The 18,130-nt window shown below is 64.6% G+C and overlaps 3 protein-coding genes across 3 annotated transcripts in view; 2 read left to right on the top strand and 1 right to left on the bottom strand.

The window, feature by feature from the left end:
* Positions 1-3,492: 3,492 nt before the first annotated feature.
* LOC116423574 (basic proline-rich protein-like) lies at positions 3,493-4,512 on the bottom strand. The gene has a single exon (XM_031968563.1). It carries the CDS (start codon positions 4,510-4,512, stop codon positions 3,493-3,495), a length of 1,020 nt encoding a protein of 339 aa, XP_031824423.1.
* On the top strand, positions 4,511-6,019 carry LOC116423573 (basic proline-rich protein-like). Its single transcript, XM_031968562.1, has one exon. The coding sequence runs from the start codon at positions 4,511-4,513 to the stop codon at positions 6,017-6,019; it is 1,509 nt and encodes a 502-aa protein (XP_031824422.1).
* A 1,023-nt stretch (positions 6,020-7,042) lies between these two features.
* PTPRF (protein tyrosine phosphatase receptor type F) overlaps positions 7,043-18,130 on the top strand; it is a 75,428-nt gene continuing 64,340 nt past the window's right edge. Inside the window, exon 1 of the mRNA XM_031968561.1 lies at positions 7,043-7,149. The gene's annotated coding sequence lies outside the window, so the exon portion shown is untranslated. The remainder of the gene's footprint in view (positions 7,150-18,130) is intronic.

Here is an 18,130-nt window from a genome sequence, read left to right as displayed (position 1 = left end):
CAGAATTGTCTCCTGCTCCCTCTCTCCATCTTCTCCAGGCTGCTGAGACTTTCCAGGAGCAGCCAGGTGGCGCCAGAGGGCACAGAACACCAGCCTGCCATCGGGAGAACCCCGGGCCAGATTGTTCCTCCAGTCTGGGCCGCCTCCCCGTGCCTCAGTTTCCTCATCTGTAAAATGGGGTCAATAACCGTGCCTACCACTGTTGTGGCGGTGAGAGATAACATTGGTAAAGGGTTTTGCAAACCCTAAAATGCTATTCACATGCTCTTAAAATTATTATTATTATCCACAATACTGCTTTTTATTATTATTAAGATCTAAGTAAATCCACATCTACATCTAATCCACATCCGCAGCATTCTCGTCCACCCGTCTAATGAACCCCTCCAAAAGGCAACGAGATGGGTGGTTCCCCCTTCTTTCTCCACCCTCTGACGCCCCAAGGTTTCCCTGAATGTCCCGACGTCCCAAGTTCCCAAGTCCCTTGCTTTCGGCGGACCTTTGCCCTTTTTCTGCCCGCTCCCCTGGGCCCGCCAGCGCCTGACTCACACTGGGGATGGGGCCGGAGGGGCCTGGCTGGGCCAGCCAGGTGACGGCTTTTCTCCCTCCTTATGTTAGCCTTAACCCCATTAGTTTTTTTTTTCTTCATCGGCCAAAACAAACGAAATGGCCGCTCGGCCCTTTTGTTCCCAACTTCAACCCCCCCCCCGGCCTGAGTCCCTCTCGCCGTTGCCGCAGCCTCAGCCCCTCAGCCTTTGACCCTCCGGACGCGGCTCTCACAGAGAGGGCCACCCGCCTTCTGTAGCTCCCCTGGTTTCTGTGCTGGCCTTTTCTTCCCGAAGACCTGAGGCAGGGGTGCTCAAACTACAGCCCGTGGGCCAGATGCGGCAGCTGAGGGCGTTTATCCCCCTCACCCAGGGCTATGAAGTTTCTTTATTTAAAATTAAATTAAATAAATTTAAAAAATAATTAATTAATTAAGAGAATTTAAAAATTCTTTATTTAAATTAATATTTATTAAAAAAACAAAGTTTTGTTTTTACTCTAGTCCGGCCCTCCAACAGTCTGAGGGACAGCGAATTTAAAAAGTTTGAGGACCCCTGACCTAAGGTGACTAAGAGTTCCCTGCTGGGTCCAGATCACTTCCCTTATTTCCTTGGAACTTTGCTCTCCAGAGCTCCTACTGCACAGCTCTGGGCGGATGCAGGATGAGTCCTGGGCATCCCACCTCTTACAGGGCCAAGGCTGGGAGGTGAGGGGTCAGCCTTCAGGCTTCGCCTGGAAACCGGCTCTTTGAAGTTGCCGCTGACCGGCTGCTTCTGTTCTCTCAGCCGTCCCTAGGAGCGCCGGGCCCAGCTTGTCTTCCCAGCGGGTTCCTTCCTCCTCTTGTGGCTTCTGCTCTGCGGCCTTGCCCAGGGACCCCAGAACTACTTCCTGCAGTTTTTCAGATCCCAGAGTTCCCCAAACCTGGACATCCGAGCTGCCCATACCCAGCCCTTGCACCCTCGTTCCATCCTCCGGCTCCAGGACAACAAAGATGGGCTCCAGGGACCCCGTGAGACCGCCCCGTCCTGGCTCTGGGGACCACGCGGGGAGAGGCCGAGCAGAAACTACAAGCTCATTCAGGGGCAACTAGACGGCACAGGGGACAGAGCCCCGGCCCTGCAGTCCGGAGGGCCCGGGTTCCAACTTAACACTTCCGAGCTGTGTGACTGAGCAAGTGGCTCCCGAGTCACCCAACCCCGACTCGCAAACAATATAAATACTTATCTATTTCATAATAATATAAGTGGTTATTATTTTGCAAAATAAAATAAATAAATGCAACAGAGATAAAAGCTAATTGGCCACCTCCCTGGGAGCCTTCTCAGCTGGGGCTTCTCACAGGCTCCCAGGAGCACAGCCTTGGCCCAGAGGGCTCTAAAGGAGGAGCCATTAGAACATTTCCCGGGGGCAAGTCGCTGTGGGAGCCACCCAGGCAGCCCCCTGTGTGGAAGGGGTTTTGGGGTCCCAGAAGGGAGGCAGAGTCCGGGAAGGAGGTAGAGAAAGGAAAATTGGGCCAACAGGAGTTCCCATCCACCCGCTCTGGCAGTCCCTCAGGCCTCCCCCACAATAGTGCTCCATCCCCTGCACAGCCCACAGCTTATTCAGCCGTTCCCCCACTGATGGGCCCCCCCCAGCTCCGGCCCCCCCCGCAGCCCCCCCCAGCTCCCCCCCCCCGCAGCCCCCGCCCCCGCGGCCCCCCCAGCTCCGCCCCCCAGCAGCCCCCCCCAGCTCCGCCCCCCCGGCCCCGCCTCCCCGACCCCCCTGCCCCAGGGGCCAGGCCGCCGGCGCCTCCGAGGGGCTTCCTCCGGCTCCAGTCCCTGCTCCCGGACACGAGAGGGCGCCCACGCTCCACCTGTGAATCTGGGATTCAGCCTGACCGGAAATAAGCCCCACGGGGATCCCGCCCCCCTCGCCCCTCCGGGCTCGCCCCTTTCCCGGCGGCCCCCCACCTGGCCCCAGTTCTGGCCCATCCCGGTCCCTGAACCCTCGGGGGCTCCTTGTCCGGAAGAAAGCGCAGACTGCCAGCCAGAGCCCCCGCCCCCAGTCCCGCTCCCCCTGCGGAGAGACCCCCAGGGCGGGGGGCTCGGCCCGCCCCCGGCCCCGCCTCTCCCCCCCAGGAAACTGTTCCTGGCCTTAGGCGGGAGCCGGCGGCCACAAACATTTATTAGGCGCCTGCTGTGTGCCAGCAGCTCCCGGCCCGCTGAGGAAGGCAAGGCTGGAACAGCCGGGCCCAGACCCGGGCCCCCTTGTGGGCCGGGAGGCGAAGGGGACAAGGAGGCGCGCTCCGCCCACGGGGGAGCAGCAGGCCCGGGAGCGGGGAAGTCTGCTGTGCCCCCTCCCCCCGCTGGGAGTGTGAGGGCGGCCCCCCTGGTCCTCCGGGAGCTCGCCTGAAGGCAGCGGCCGCCCGTGAGGGCGAGGGGACCAAGGAGCCTGGCGGGGGCCGGGGGCGGGACAGGGGAGGGCCGGGGGGAGGGGCAAAAATCTGTCCCCCCCTCCCCCGCTGGGGGTGTGAGGGCGGCCCCCTGGTCCTCCAGGGCTCGCCTGAAGGCAGCCCGCCCCGTGGGGGCAGGGACCAAGGAGCCTGGCGGGGGGCCGGGGCGGGGCCGGGGGCGGGGCCGGGGCGGGGCCCCCTGTCTCCCTGCACCCTTGGGTGCCCCAAGCGTCGCTAAGGCCCCTGAAGGGCAGAGAAGGTGCTGCCCGAACTGGAGAAGGAGCCTGCTCTCCTGGGAGTCTCCCGGGACATCCCGGCCTCCATCCCGGCCCCGGGGAGGGCGCGGCTCCACGACGGGCTGCCTCCCCCCCTCTCATCTCCCCTCCCCTCAGCCTCCCCCCCCGGGCCTCCCCCCCCCGGGGCCCCTCCCCTCCCCGGGCCCCCGCCCCCTCTCCTCAGCCTCCGCCCCCGCCCCGGGCCACTCCCCTCCCCGGGCCCCCCGCGCGCCCCTCTCCTCAGCCTCCTGTTCCCCCCCAGGAAGCCCCCAGGGAGGGGCTGTTCTTTCCGCCCTTTGCAGGCCAGGCAGTTCTGCCTCTGGGAGGGCACGGCCCGGGGGGGGAGGGCTCCCGCGCCGGCACAGGGGCCTTAATAATCCGGTAAGCATCTGTGATCCTCGGAAAGCCGGAGGAATCACCCGGGGAAGCCCCGCCCCTCTGCGGGGGTACCGGGGGACGGGTCCCCGCGCTGCGCCCCGAAGAGGGGCCGGGGGCCCCAGTCTGAGGCGCAAAGGGGAGGAACAAGGGATTTGCCCGAGGTGCGCGCGGGCACGCGGGGGGCTCCCCGAACAGCCGGGGGGGGGCCGAAGTCCGGGGGACAAAGGGCGGGAGTTGGCTTCTTTCGGGAGCTCTCCGGGCCCCGCCGCGCCTCCGTCCCTCCCGGCCGCCGCTCTCTTTGTCTGGGGGCCGGGACCGCGGGGGAGAGGAGGCGCGGAGGCGCGGCGGGGGAGGGCGGACACCTGGCCCAGGTGAGCGGCCCCGCCCCCTCCAGGCGCGGGAGCGCGGGCCCGGCGTCTGCAGGTGGGGTTTCGGGGCGGGGCGGGTCGGAGGAGGAAGGGCCCGCGGGAAAGCGCCCCTCGGGGCCGGGGGCTCCGCGCCGGGGGGCGCTCGGACAGTCCGGCTCCGCGCCGGGGGGGGGGGGGCTCCCGGCCCGACCCCTCCCTTCGCTCCCGCGGCGACCCCGGCCCCCTCCCCCCGCGGGCCGGGCCCGGCTCGGCAGGCCGGGAGCCTCCTGCCCGCGCCCAGCGCGCACATGCGGGGGTACCGACCCCGCTCCCCGGGCCTCCGCCGGCGAGGGGCGCGCGCGCGGCGGGCGCCCCTCGGGGGCGCGCCGGCCGCCGGGCCGCGGGCGAGGAGGAGGGCGGCGGCGGCGGCGGCAGCTCGGCTCGCGGGCTGGGCAGGGCTGGCGCTCCGGAGGCCGGACCGGCGGGAGGACGGGCGCGGGGCCCGGGGCGCGAGGAGCCCGGGCAGGGCGGCCATGCGGAGCGGGGGCGCGGGGGCTCGCGGCAGGGGCGCCGCGGGTGGTGGCTCCCGCGTCCGTGTCCCCGTGGGGGCCGCGGCGGGGAGGGGGGTCCGCGCCGGTCACCCGCCCCCGCTCCCCTGCGCGCCCGCCTCGCGGGCTCGCCCCGGGCTCCGGCCCCCCCCCCCCGCGTGTCCGCGCCGGCCCTGTGGCCGTGGCCGTGGCCGGGCGGGGCCCGCGGGAGGCAAAGTCCCCGAGGCCTTCCTCCCGGCCGGGGCACGTGCGGGTGGGGGCAGGGGCGCCCGCTCCCGGGGGGGCGGGGGGGGGGGCGTCTCTCCGAGTCCGTGCCCGCTCCCCCTCCCCCGCGCCCGCGCAGGAATGCCGCCCCTCCGGCTTTTCCAGCCCGGCCGGCCCCGCCCCCCCCCCGCCCGCCGGCCCGGGCTACCTGGGGGGGAGGGCCCCTGCTCCCCGCCCCCTCCCCCCTCGGGGCGTCGGGGGGCGCCGGGGACCCTCGGGGAGGGCAGGGCCGGGCTCGGCACCTGCGGAGGGGGCGGGCGCCTCCCCGGGGGCCCGGGATGCGGGGGCCAGGCTGCGCGCCGCCGGGCAGCCCCCACTCCCGGGCCCCCGCCGGGGCTCCCCGGTCTGCTCCCCGGGACCGGCGGGAAGGCGCCCCGCCGTCCCCCACCCAGAGCCTCGCTCACACGTCCCGGATCCGGGCCTCCCCCGCCCGGCAGCGCCGGCTCCAGGCTCGGAGCTGCCCTGGGGGGGTCTCGGCGGCCGCCCCCGTGCGAGGGAAGGGGGCTCGCAGTGCCCACTGAGACCCCCCGCTCTGCTTCAGATGAGCCGCCGGCCGTGCCCCCCTCCCCCCGCCCGCACTTTTCGGGGCCCTTTTCCAGCCCGAGGGCAGGGTTAGGAGGAGCCCCAGCCCCGGGGCCGCCCAAGCCGCTGGCGCCCCTTTCACGCCCTCTCCGGCCGCGGGGCTGCTCCTGCCTCGGGCCCGTCGGCCGCTCCCTCTGGGAACCCGCTCTCTGCTCCCCCGGGCTCCCGGCCTCCTGCCTCCCGGGCCTCCAGCCTCTGCGCGGAGTCCGGGGCCGGGCGGGGGCTTCCCTGGGGGAGCGGGTCACGGCCTCTGCCCGCGCCGGCTTCTTCCGCCTGGGGGCCCTTGCGCCTTGTCCCCCCCCTCCCCGCTTCCGAGCCTGGCCGGGCCCTCCTCCCGGACCCGGGCCCTCCTCCCGGACCCGGGCCCTCCTCCCGGACCCGGGCCCTCCTCCCGGACCCGGGCCCTCCTCCCGGACCCGGGCCCTCCTCCCGGACCCGGGCCCTCTGGGCAGCGGCAGAAGCTGCTGGGGACCCGCCGGCCCGGGCCTCTCTCCCGTCAGCGGCTCTCGCTCCACGCTGCGAGTTACAGAGCAGCAGCACTGCCGGGCCCTTCCCCTGGCCAGCGCCTCGGACCCGACCTGTCCCCCGGCCCAGGACGTCCCGCGGGCGCAGCCTCCGGCCCAGCCTCCCGAGCCACCCTCCGGCTGAGTGCTCCCCCCTCCCTCCTCCCCCTCCTCTGTGGGAGACAGGAGGAGGCTGCACTGGCCTTGACCCCCGACCTCTCCCAGCTGTCGGGAGGCCCCACCCCCACCCGAGGCTCTCCTCACCTCCGGGGGAGCCTTTGGGCCCCCTCAGGGCCCCCTCAGCCTCCTGGGACTGGGCCTCCGCGCCAGCCTCCTCGGGGCCCCCTCAGCCTCCTGGGACTGGGCCTCCGCGCCAGCCTCCTCGGGCCGCCGGACCCTTCCTCGGGGCGGGGTTAGGGGCTTGTTTTGTGGAGCAGGGAGGGGGGAGGGGCCCACGTGCTGCCCGAGGGGACCGCTGCCCGCCAGCGAGGCCCTTCCGGTGCGCGGCCTGGGGGCTTGGGGGGGACTGTGGGGGAAATCGAGGCAGGAGGGCGCCCTCGGTGTGCCAGAGGTGGGCGGGTGGCCCCGGGTCAGCAACAGGGGGCAGCTGGGGTGTGGGCAGTGACCCTCAGGGAAGAGTAATTGGGCTTTCTGAGGGCAGGGGGGTCCTTGTCTGCGGAAAGCTCTGTCCCCGCTCAGGGGGGGGGGGGGGGGGGGGGGGGGGACAGCGCGCCCCCAAGGTCTTGTTGGTAGATGGCAGGCCGCGGCCCGGGCTGAGATGGAGCACCCATGGTGATGGAGCGTCTGGGGGGCGCTCGGGTGCTGACGGCCGGCAGGGGAAGGCAGGTGCCCGCTTGGAGCGGGCACGGCGGTGGCGGGCGTTTGGTGCTAGTGGGAGAGCCGCCGAGACCCCGGGCGGTCGGTTTGTCCGGTCTGCCTCCGGCCATCCCGAGGGCGGGCCTGGGGTCAGCAGCCACGCCCCTGGTGGCCGCGAGCTCGGACCCCTTGCTCCGATCCCTCCTGGTGCCCGGGGGGGGGGGGGGGGGGGGGGGGGGGGGGGGGGAGAGCGGAAGTGCCCACTGCCGGCCCTGGGATGGCCGGAGGACGGGCCGCAGGGACCCCGAGCCCCCCGGCTCCTCCCCCGGGACGGGGCCCCCGCCTTCCTCGCCTAATTCCCCTGCCTTTTCCTCTCTGCAGGAATGAACCAGGGAGCCCCGGCTCCAGCCCAGGCCCCTCAGGCATCGGTGCAGTAGAGGCGCCGGATTCGGGACTCGGGTGAGTGCGGCCGGCCGGGCTCCGGGCCTCGGCCCGGGGGAGGGGGCCTGCGTCCGGGCGGCGGGCGAGCGCAGAGAGAGCTTGCTGTCAGGCAGCGCGTTTGTGAAGCGCTTGCTGTGTGCGGGCTTTTGTGCTGAGCTAGGGAAACAAGCGAGCAGAAAGACGCCTTCTCTCAAAGCGCTTCCGTTCTAACACAGAAAGCAGGAGAGGGCGTCCCGTAATGGGGGGGGGGGCTCAGAGCCATCCGGCCCAGCCCCCGGGGGGGAACAGCTCCCCGACGGGGAGAGGACGAGCCCACCTGGGGCGCCGGGCCCTTCACGGGGCTTAGGGCCTCACAGCCATCGGGGGCGGGGCTGTCACCGCTTCCCTTGTTCAGTTGAGGAAACTGAGGCTGTCGGCTCCACTGCTCACAAGGAGTAGGTGTTTGAGGCTGGCTCTGAAATGGGCCTTCCTGGCTCAGGGCAGCCGGGCCGGGGCCCCTTCCTCTGCCCCCCAACCCAGCCCCGGGCTGCCCAGGCCCTGTGTGAGGAGCGGGTGCCTTCTAATTGCCCTCCCCAGCATCTCTCAAGTGGGGCCCTCTGCTCCACCTGACAGCGTCTGCGCCTCCCCGCCCCCCCTTTCCTTGCTCTCCTGGGTTCCCCCCTCCCCAGGGCCTCGGAGCCCGGACCTTGCGGTCACCAGGCCCTTTGGCAGGTCCCAGGCTCCACAGGAAGCCCCTTTCCAGCCTCTTCTGCTCGGCGGCCTCCAGGCCGGGAGCTCGTCACCTCCCAGGGCGGCCCAAGCCCCGCTCTGTGGCCCCAGTCTGAAGGGGCCTGGCTGGCAGCTGAGACTGCCCCCCATTGCTCCTGGTTCTGCCCCGGGAGGGGCCGGGGAACAGCCGCTCCCTCCCCCCGACAGCCCCTCATTTGCTCGGAGGCTGAGCCCTCCCTGCTCCTTCCTGGGATACACACGGGGAGTCTCTCCCTGGCCGGGCCCCCCGCCCTCCCGGGGCTTGGGACAGTGGTTCCTTGGCCTGGAGCTCAGGCTTTACATCTGGCCTCCTGGGGCCCGGGCAGCACTCGGCCTCGCAGCGTACGCGCTCCCCAGCTTTCTCCCACCTGCCCGCAGGGGCGCCAAGTCGCTGAGAAAAATGGGGACCAGTTCTGGCCAGCCCGGGTCCTCGGGGTCCCCTGCTGCGGGGCTCTCCCCAGACTGGCATCACTCTTTAGAATGATGGCCCAGGGCCGCCTGCACGTCTCCATGTCGTTCCTGGAATTGTAGGGGTCTTACCAAGCCTTCCTCCCCTCCTGACTCAGGGACCCTCAGTCTTAAAAGGAGATGGGGCTCCGGCACGGTTGCCCTTGATCACCGCCGTTGGCCATCCCTTTGTGGTCAGAGCTCAGAACGCTGCCCAATGATTTTCGGATTCAGGTCATCTTTTGCCCCCATTGGCCCGGGCTCTCAGAGCTCCGCAGGCACGTACCCCGTTAGCCCGTTTTTGGGGGCCCAGAGAGCAAGCTTGAATTCTCGGGGTCCCGCCCAGGGAGATGGATTCTGCCTCTCTGGGGGCATATGGGGAACGAATGGGCTTTGACTAGGCTCTCAGAGGAAGCCCCAGCTGGTGGAGAAGTCAGGGAGCGCCTGCTTCTGCCTCTCCTTTTGCCCGCTGCTGGGCAGCCTTGCCTTGCCCTCGCTGCTCCGGGCTCGTACTGGGGGCTCTGCCAGCCTTGTCCTGCCACCCCGATATCAGAAATGAAGCGTCCACCTTGGATAAAGGAATGAGTGGGGGAGCGCATGTGAATGGGGTGGGCAGCAGGCCTGGGCAGCAGGCGCTGCTGCCGGAGGGTGCAATGTCCCAGCTGGGCCTTAGTGAGCAGGAATTCAGGCCCCATCCAGCTGCTGCTTGAAGAGGTCACGGGGGGAGGGCCCAGGGGAAGCCGAGGACCGTGGGGTGGCCTGGGCAGGGGGCCCATGGTCCAGGAAGAGTCAGGGACATGAGCGGTGAAGCCCCTGAGCAGGGACACAAGAGGTAGCCGGGGCCTGTGGCCGCAGGGCAGGGATTGCCCTGCTCAGGAGGACCCGAGGGAAGAGAGGCAGAAGGGGCCCCAGTGTTGGGACTTTGGGAGGAGGGACTGAAGGCTCCCTGGGTGTCAGAGTGGTGAGCTGGGCCCCTCCCCTCCGCCGCCTCGACACTCACTCGGCGACCTCCCCAGCCCCTGCCCCTGCGGGTGTAACTGTCAGCTCCAAGCAGAGGATGCTCAGATCTGTCTGTCCAGCCCTAAGCTCTTTCTTGACCTCCAGTCCCAAATCATAGCTGCCTTTTGGATGTCTCATAAAATCTGCATCTTAGTGTGTCCAAAGCCAGCTTCAGGATCCTGCCCCCAGGGCGTCTGTTTCCTGATTTCAGGTCCCTTGTGAGGACCCCACCATTCTCCTACCATCCCCGGGGTCCAAAGCCTTCTCGGCTGTCGCCGCTTCCTGGCGCTTCCATGCCCGGGATTTCTCTCTTGCCCGGCCCTTGCCCAGGCCCTTTGTTCCTCACCTTGACTGTTTCCAAGTGCTGCCTGTTTCCCATTCCAGTCTTCCTTCCATCAGCTGACTGAGAGTCCTAAAGCACCAGCCTCCCTGCCCTGCTCAAGAAGCTTCGCTGGCTCCCTCTTGCTGCAGATAAAGCTGCAATGGGCATTTAAAGGCCCTCCCAGCTGGGTGCCAGCCTCCCCCCCCCCTAGACCCATGTCCTAGTTCTCTCTCAGAGGCTCTGTGGCTGCCCCTTGCCAGGCGCCATGCTGCATTCTGGGGATACCCAGCAAGGGAAAAGATGGTCCTTCCCTCAGGGAGCTCACGGTCTGGCGGGGAGAGCACAAGCGAACAAAGGGGCACGGCCAGCTGTGTGCGGGACTCATGGGGGGGGGGGGGAAGTTAGCAGAGAAGGCCCTGGAAGGAAGGGCAGGGAAGGCTTCCTGTGGGAGACGGGCCGCGGGCAGGGATGGGAGGGAACCAGAAACCCCCCTCGTCAGCGGAGGAGGCAGAGGGCGCAGCCGGACCTGGGCCAAGAGATGGAACAGCCAGGATGGAGGAGGGGCCGGGTCAGGGGGGCTCTGAAGGGCAGGGACACATTCAGACCCAAGCTTAGGAAAGTCATGCTGATGGCTGAGTGAGGAGTGGGCTGGCGTGGGGAGAGATTGGGACGGGCAGACCCCCTGTCCCCCCCCCCCCCAGCAGCCATTGCCATAGCCCAGGGGGGAGGGTCTGGGAGGAAGAGAAGGGCGTGCTGGATGCGGGGAGCCCCAGCCCTCTGCCCCGGGCTTCTCCCCCCTCTCATAGCTGGCTGGGTCCCTCTCGTCCCCGTCGCCAGGACGGGGGCTGTTCTGCTCGTGCCCGGAGGGCTGCTCTTTGAGATGCGCAGTACAACTGGGGTGTGGCACGCAGGGTGGTTCGCGGCCGAGGTGGGGGCTGGGCCCCGTGGGTCCAGCCCGGCTCCTTGGCAGGTGGTGACCTCCCTGCCAGGAGGGCATTAGCAGAGGCCCCGCGGCCAGTGGCTGCACGGAGTCCTCTCTAGGCGGGGGCTCCCCGGAGTTTGTGGCTCTGAGCCACCATCCCTGGGGCCACCCCAGGGCTCCAGTGGCTGCAGTTTGGGGCCCTCGGGAGCCGAGGACAAGTCCCTGCAGTGAACGGAAGGTGGAGTTATCGGGGGAGAGGGAGCAGCATCCCCCCTTTCCCCACTTGCTGCCAGTACAGCTGCTTCCCCAGGCCTGTCCAGGGCCTGACAGCTCCATGTTCCTGGATAATGACACGACGGCTTTGTGGAGAGCAGAAAACATGCTGGTTCCTCCCTCCCTCCCCCCCAGCGAGCAGTGAGCCCCTCACGTCTTCTCTGTGCCCCCCACCCCCAGCTTCCTGCTCCAGCCGGAGAAAGGACTTCATTAAAATACCAGGGGAGAGAAAGGGCACGTCCGTCAGCACCGTGATTCTGGTAATGAAGGGGCACGGGCGCCACTGCGCCGCCCAGGCCCCGTGGGGCCAGGGGAGGCTGGAAGCGAGCAGCTTGTGGGCCCTGACGGGGGTGGCTGCAGGGTATGCCATCGGCCCGGGGCGTGGAGCCCGGCAGAGCAGTGGGCACAACGTGGAGCCCTGGCAAAGGCTGAGGGCAGGGCCAACACCCACCCCACTCTCCCTTCCCACCCTCTGCTGCCAGCCTGGGGTGGGGGGCAAAAGCTCCTGGCTCTGAAGCCCTTGGTGGCAGGCGAGTCTGTTCCCTGGCTGGGTCTGCCCTCCCCTCTGCCAGAGGGGGGAATGGCCTGATGGGCCCTGGCTGGCCATGTGACCCCAGGAGAGTTGCCTCCCCTCTGGCCTCGGGGTCCCGTCTCCCCCAGCTCCTCAGGCACGCCAGGGCAGGTGTCTCAAGTCTCAAGTCCTCACCTTCATCCTACCTTCTGTCCTTAGCTGGTGAGCTCTTTGCTCTTTCTTGGGGCACTCAGGCCTTCCTTAACCCCCCCCCCCCCACCTTTTCCGAGTCCCCTCTCTGCTCTCCAAAAGCCTGGAGGAGGCCCCGTCAGTGTGCGAGCATTTGTAGAAGTCCTACTGTGTGCGGGGGGGGCTGGGGAGGCAGGGAGGCCTCTGTGGAAGGCCAGGCAGGAGCTGAAGAGGGAGAGACTGACCCGGGGAGGGGGGGGTCCTCTCGGGTCCTGGTGCGCCCCAGCACTGCAGCTCTGCCCTTGTTGGTCCTGGGGCTGTGCCACGTGGGTCTTAGAGTATTAGGCTCCTGAGGAGTGCGGCCGGGGCGAGTCACGGGCCCCCCGCCAAGCTCTGCCCTCTAGGGCACTAAGGAGGTATCAGGTGCAGGGGGAACTGCACTGAATCAGACCTTCTCATGCCCCCTCTCCCCAGTCCCACCCCCTCCCCCACCCCATCTTTCTCCCCACACCCGCTGCCCTCTGCCATCTTCTCCCCCATCGCCGCCTCCATCCCTCCCGGTGTGATGGCCTGGACCCTCTCTCCCTGCTAGCTCCTGCTGGTATCTAAGCTCCCGGGGAAGGGCATCTGTGGGGGAAGGGCATCCACTAGGGACACCCCCTCGCACCCGAATGACTGACCTTGCCGCCTTCTTTTTTTTTTTTTTTTTTTTCCTTTTTTAAATAACTTTTTATTGACAGAACCTATGCCAGGGTAATTTTTTACATTATCCCTTGCACTCACTTCTGTCCCGATTTTTCCCCCCCCCCCCCCATGGCAAGCAGTCCTATACATGTTAAATATGTCACCATATATCCTAGATACAATATCTGTGTTCTCTTGTTATCTCAGTTCTCTTGTTGCTCAGGAAGAATTGGATTCAGAAGGTAAAAATAACCCGGGAGAAGAACCAAAATGCAAACAGTTTACATTCATTTCCCAGAGTTCTTTCTTTGGGTGTAGCTGCTTCTGTCCATCCTTGATCAATTGAAACTAAGTTAGATCTTGTCTTTGTTGAAGAAATCCACTTCCATCAGCATACATCCTCATACAGTATCGCTGTTGAAGTATATAATGATCTCCTGGTCCTGCTCATTTCACTCAGCATCAGTTCCTGTCAGTCTCTCCAGGCCTTTCTGAAATCATCCTGTTGGGTCATTTCTTACAGAACAGTAATATTCCATAATTTTCATATACCACAACTTATTCAGCCATTCTCCAATTGATGGACATCCATTCAGTTTCCAGTTTCTGGCCACTACAAAGAGGGCTGCCACAAACATTTTTTGCACATGTAGGTCCCTTTCCCTTCTTTAGTATCTCTTTGGGATATAAGCCCAGTAGTAACACTGCTGGATCAAAGGGTATGCACAGTTTGATAACTTTTTTGAGCATAGTTCCAAACTACTCTCCAGAATGGCTGGATGTATTCACAATTCCACCAACAATGCATCAGTGTCCCCATTTCCCCACATCCCCTCCAACTGTTATCTTTCCCTGTCATTCTAGCCAGTCTGACAGGTGTGTAGTGGTGTCTCAGAGTTGGCTTAATTTGCATTTCTCTGATCAATAGTGATTTGGAGCATCTTTCATATGAGTCCTTGCCATAATCCAACTATTTAAGTAGCTTCCCCATGCCGCCCCCCCAGGCAGCTTCTCCGCCCCTCTCCTCTGGGCCCTTTTTTTAATTTATTTTTAATACACGTCCCTTTATGAATCATGTTGGGAGAGAAACATCAGAGCAAAAGGGAAAAGCCAAGGGAGAGGGAAAAACTGAAAAAAGACGGGGCAGTGACTTGAGTTCCCTAGATTCTGTCTTCTGGGTTCTGGGCGCAGGCGGCGCATTCTGTCCCACGTCCAGGGCTTGCCTGGAGAGCCTTGGTCATTGTCAGTCAGCAGCCGTTTCTGCCCTTCCTGGGCGAGGTTCCCCTTTCATGCTGTCAGATCTCTTTGTTTTCCCGGCTCGCTTCCCTCTGTGTGGGTGCAAGTGATTCTCCTCAAGCTTCTCTTGTCCACCCAGCCCGTTACTCCTACTGCGCGGTGAGACCGTTTCCTCCCCGGACCTCGGCCCGTTCCCAGCCTCGGGCACGTTTCTTTGCCGGTTCCTGGCTCCCGGGAGAGACCATGCCGAGTGCTCGTGGGGCCTCGGTGTTTGTCAGGGACCACGTCAGAGTCCGAGCACGGACCTGGGATCTCTGACTCGAAGGGAACAGACGTTTCGCTAACTTGCTTTGTGGGATTCCAAACTGTTTTCCAGGCCAATTGGACTGATGTGCAGCTCCACCCACAATGCACAAGCGCGCTTATCTGTGCACAGCCTGACTCGGCCCTCTGGTTCTGACCCTGGCAGGGCTCGAGGCGAGACTGCGGGGTCTGTGTCTCCAGGATCATGAGTGGTTTGGAGCATTCTTTTGTGTGCTCGTGAAGAGCTTGGGGTTCTTCTTCAGAGAATATCCGTGGTTATCCTTTGCCCGCCCTCCACTGAAGAATGATCTGGGGTTCCGTATATTTGGGATATTAGTTTCTGACAAGAGTTTTTTGCTTAAAAAAAAAAAAACCAACATTTTTTCTCTATCCAACGGCTTCCCTGGATGTGTTCATTTTGTTTGTGGGAAAGCTTCAAGTAATCAGAATTATCCGTATTGTCTTTTGTATCGGTGATCTCTGTAGTTGTCAGCTCTAAAGGCCTTTTCTCGATCCTCGTTTCTTTTTACTTCCTGGCAGCCTTTGACACTGTTGATTTTTTTCAAAATACATGTGACACATTTTTCCTCCTCTCGGACTGAAATTCAGCATTTCCTTCAATTATTTGAAACCGCGATCCTGGGAAAGGCTCTCCAGGTTTCGCCAGAGCACCTGCCAGCAAGGATAGGAGCCTTTGTTCTGTGCAAGGATCTCCTCAGCTCCTCTGGGATGCGTGTCTCCATGGGGAACGGTTCCTGGGTCTCTTCACCAGCCCTAACGTCTCTCCTCCCCTCCAGTCCCTCCCTCACCCCCGGCTGCCCCGTCCGTCTCAGCTTGGGTGCAGGCAGACATCCTCAGCTCAGCATGGTCTCTGCGGGCTCCCTTTCCCCCCAGGACTTTCCCTCTTTCCAGCTTCCTCGTTCCCATCGAGGGTCTCACTGGTCCCCAGGGCTCCTCTGACCTTAGCTTCGTCCCTGACTCCCCACTTAGCCCCATCCAGTCTATTTTTGGATCTCTTTGATTTTACCTGTGCAGCATCTCTCTGGCCCCTTCCCTTCCCTCTGTCCCTTTCTTTCCTGGATTTTGGCTCCAGCCTCCCGCTCGGTCTCCCCACCTCTGGCCTCTCCTCTCTCCAGTCTGTCCTCCACTTAGCTCCCCAACTGCCAGTCTGACCACATTCACTCCAGTGGCTACCGAGTGCCCCCAGGATTAAGTTGGACCCTTTCTTTGGCCTCTGAAGCATTGGCCAGGCGGCCACGGCCTCCCTCGGGAGGTTGACTTCTCCTGACCTCCCACTGTGCCTCCGTGCTGGCCTTGCTTCTTGCCTCTGCCCGGGTGCCTCCTGGGCCTAGAATGCTCTTCCTCCCTACCTCGAGGGGATCCCGGCAACATGGGGTTTCCTTAGCTCGCAGCTCCTCCCTGTCTCCCTCCTCCCACCTCCTTGGAGTCTTGCTTTGAGATGCTTATTTAAGTCCATGTGGTCTCCCCCATTAAAGGCAGGGGCTCCTAGTACAGCTCCTGGCACACAGCAGGCACTTAATAAATGCTTGTCAATTGACTGATTCTTTGGAGTCAAAATTGATCAAACTAAATTCAACAGAAATGAATGTAAAGCACACTCGGGTTCGAAATTAAATTTCCCATGTATGAAATGGAGGTGGTGAGGGGGCTTAGGGGCCGCCCTTTGAGAATGGCTTCTCTGAAGTGCCCAGGAAGTCTCTGTGCTCCCACAGTTCTGTGTCCCAGGACGAGAGAGCGGCCTTTGGGGACCCAGAGGTGGCAGGGCGGGCCTGGCCTGGGGAGGGGTGCCCGGGCTAGCCTCTATCCTCCAGCGACCTGAGGGGTGATTTGTCAGCTCCATGAGGTGGGGGTGGGGGGGCGAGCAGCCCAGGATTCAGGGCCCCCCCCCAATCCCATGACTTCCCCCCATCCCCCCATCGCACAGACCTTCCTTCCTCCAGTTCAGACCTGCCCCTGTGGCTCAGCCCAGGCCTTGGAGGCCCCCTCCCCTGCTGCGGCCCTCCTCCTCCTCCAGGCTGACCTCGCCTGCTGCCCTTCACACGCTCCCAGCTCCAGCCAGACTGGCCTCCTGTCTGGTCCGTCCCAGGGAGGTTTCATGCTGCTATTGACTCCCTTGCCTGGACATTTTCTTTCCTGTATCCTTCAGGAAGGCCTTCCCCTTCTCCTTTTCCCTCTCCCCATCCCGTTTCTGTTCCTCCTCTCGACCCCCCAGGCCTGTCTTCCATCTCTTTTCTTCCCTCAGCCGCCGTTCTTCCCCGCTAGCTCTGTCCCCAGGACCAGCGGCCCCGCTCACTGTGGGCTCCTTGGCTGCTGACCTGGGACTCGAGAAGCCTCCGGGGACAGGGCGATGGGGGGGACCGTAGCTCCTGGGGCGGGCGGCTCACGCTGAGCCTTGGGCGCTGCTCTCTGCCCTCCAGGCCCTCCTCCCTCCTGGTCCTCAGGACCCGGGATCTAGAGCTGGGAGGGAGGCCCTGAAAGCCAACTCTCACTCTACGGGGGGGACGTGGAGGCCCAGAGGCTGAGACCACGAGGGGTGGAGCTCCCTGAGCGCTTCCAGCTTCTCCTGAGCCTCAGTGCACAGAGCTGGTTACCATTGTCCACACCAGCGGGGCTGGCCCCGGGAGACAAAAGATGGAGGGAGCATGGTAGGGCTTCAAACTGAAAAAAACTCTGGGGTCTTTGTGGCCTGCCAGTCAGCTGGCGATAGTCAGCAGGGCAGGGCAACAGGATGAGGTGGGTCTGCTTGGGAGCCCACCATCCTTGGTGGGAGGACGTCACTCGGCTGGAGATGCTCCAGAGGAGGCAGGGAGGTCGGGAGAGGAGGGCCAGAGAGGAGAAGGCCGAGGGCACACACAGGCAGGCTTCTGTCTCCTGGAGGTCGTCCCATGGAAGGGGAATGAGTGTGGGGGCCGATGCAGAGGAGCTGTAGACTGGTTCCAGGGGGAGGGGGCTGCAGGGGAGGGAGGGCGGGCCCCCTTTCGGTGGAGAAGGGCCCCGGCAGAGGCTGGACGGCCACTGGTCAGCTCTGTTGTGGTGGAGAGTCCTTCAGGGTCTGAGTTAGACCCTTCCAACTTGGGCACCAGTGGCTCTGTCTTGTCTCTCTGACTCTGTTCCTGTCAGGATCTGACCCGAGAGTCCTGACTCTCTGTGGCTGACTCGGTTTACCTCTGCCTTGGTGCCTGTGTTTCTGGGGTCATCATGTTCTCGAGGCGCCCGGGCCCGGCCTCCAAGCGTGCCATTTGTCACCCTGGAGTGAGGGGGCTGGCTGGGAGGAGACAGCCCTGAGGTTCCCTCGGAGGAGCAGGAGCCTCCCGTGCCAGGAGATGGGATGGAGCCGGGGAGGGGGAGGAGAGCTGGGAGCATCAGCAGCCTGACCTAATGAGAGGGGAGAGGCCAAGCAGTGGGAGCCGAGAAGTGCATCTCAGCCGCCAAGCAGAAGCCGGGCCGCTGGCCCAGCATCCTCAGGAAGTAATTAAGGCTCCGATTGGCCACAGGCCGGGGCGTCTGGAGCTCATTCATCCGCTGCGAGCCCCAGCTAGGAGTGTGGCAGGGAGTCCCTGAGGGCATTCAGCGTGCAGGTGGAAGGGAGGACCTGGGATCTTTGCTGAACCTGCCCTCAGCTGGCTCTCCATCTGGGACGGGGCAGAGGGAGCAGCTTGAGGCTCTGGCTTAGGGCAGAAAGGGAGGAGGCTCGGGCCTTCAGGGGCCTCTGGCTGGGGGGACCCAGGGGCAGCGGCCCGGTCCTTCCCCCACTGACCCCATCGCCCTCTTCTCCCAAGACGTGGGTGCAGGCAGTGGACGGGTGTGGCTGGGCCCGGGCCGGAGGGTCCTGCAGTGCTGACCTCAGGCACTTAGACCCAATCTTCCAGGCAACAGGGGAGATAAGCAGGGGACTGGCCAGACCCCAACCCCAGGGAGATCAGGATGGCTTCCTTGTAATGGGGTGTTTCCACATTTCCCATCCTCCTGGGCTGGGCTGCTCCTCCCTGCCCCTGGGGTCCAGGGGATCCTTGGAAGTCTTGATATCCTGGGCCCGGTCTGGGCACTGGGGATCCCTTCCCTCAGAAAGTTCCCGTTTCCTTGGGATGAGGGGAAGAGGGGCAAAAGACATCTCCCTACGGACAGAGGAGAACCGGGGCCAGAGCTGGCCTTGGGAGGGTGGGTAGTCAAGGCAGAGGCAGCCCGCTGGGAGGCTCTGGGGGCTGGCCCGAACTCCCTCCCTCTGACCAGGGCCCGGGAGGGGAGCGAGAATGGCTGACTCTGGGGGGCCCTTTTAAGAGCTTCATTTTCACAAGGGCCCGCCAGGGAGGTGCTTGCTGTTCTCAGCCCCGTTTTACAGATGAGG

This window comes from Sarcophilus harrisii, chromosome 4 (genome assembly GCF_902635505.1).
Source record: "Sarcophilus harrisii chromosome 4, mSarHar1.11, whole genome shotgun sequence".
Lineage (NCBI taxonomy): Eukaryota > Metazoa > Chordata > Mammalia > Dasyuromorphia > Dasyuridae > Sarcophilus > Sarcophilus harrisii.
Note: the sequence above shows the minus strand (reverse complement) of the source record. Positions and strands in the feature narration are given on the sequence as shown.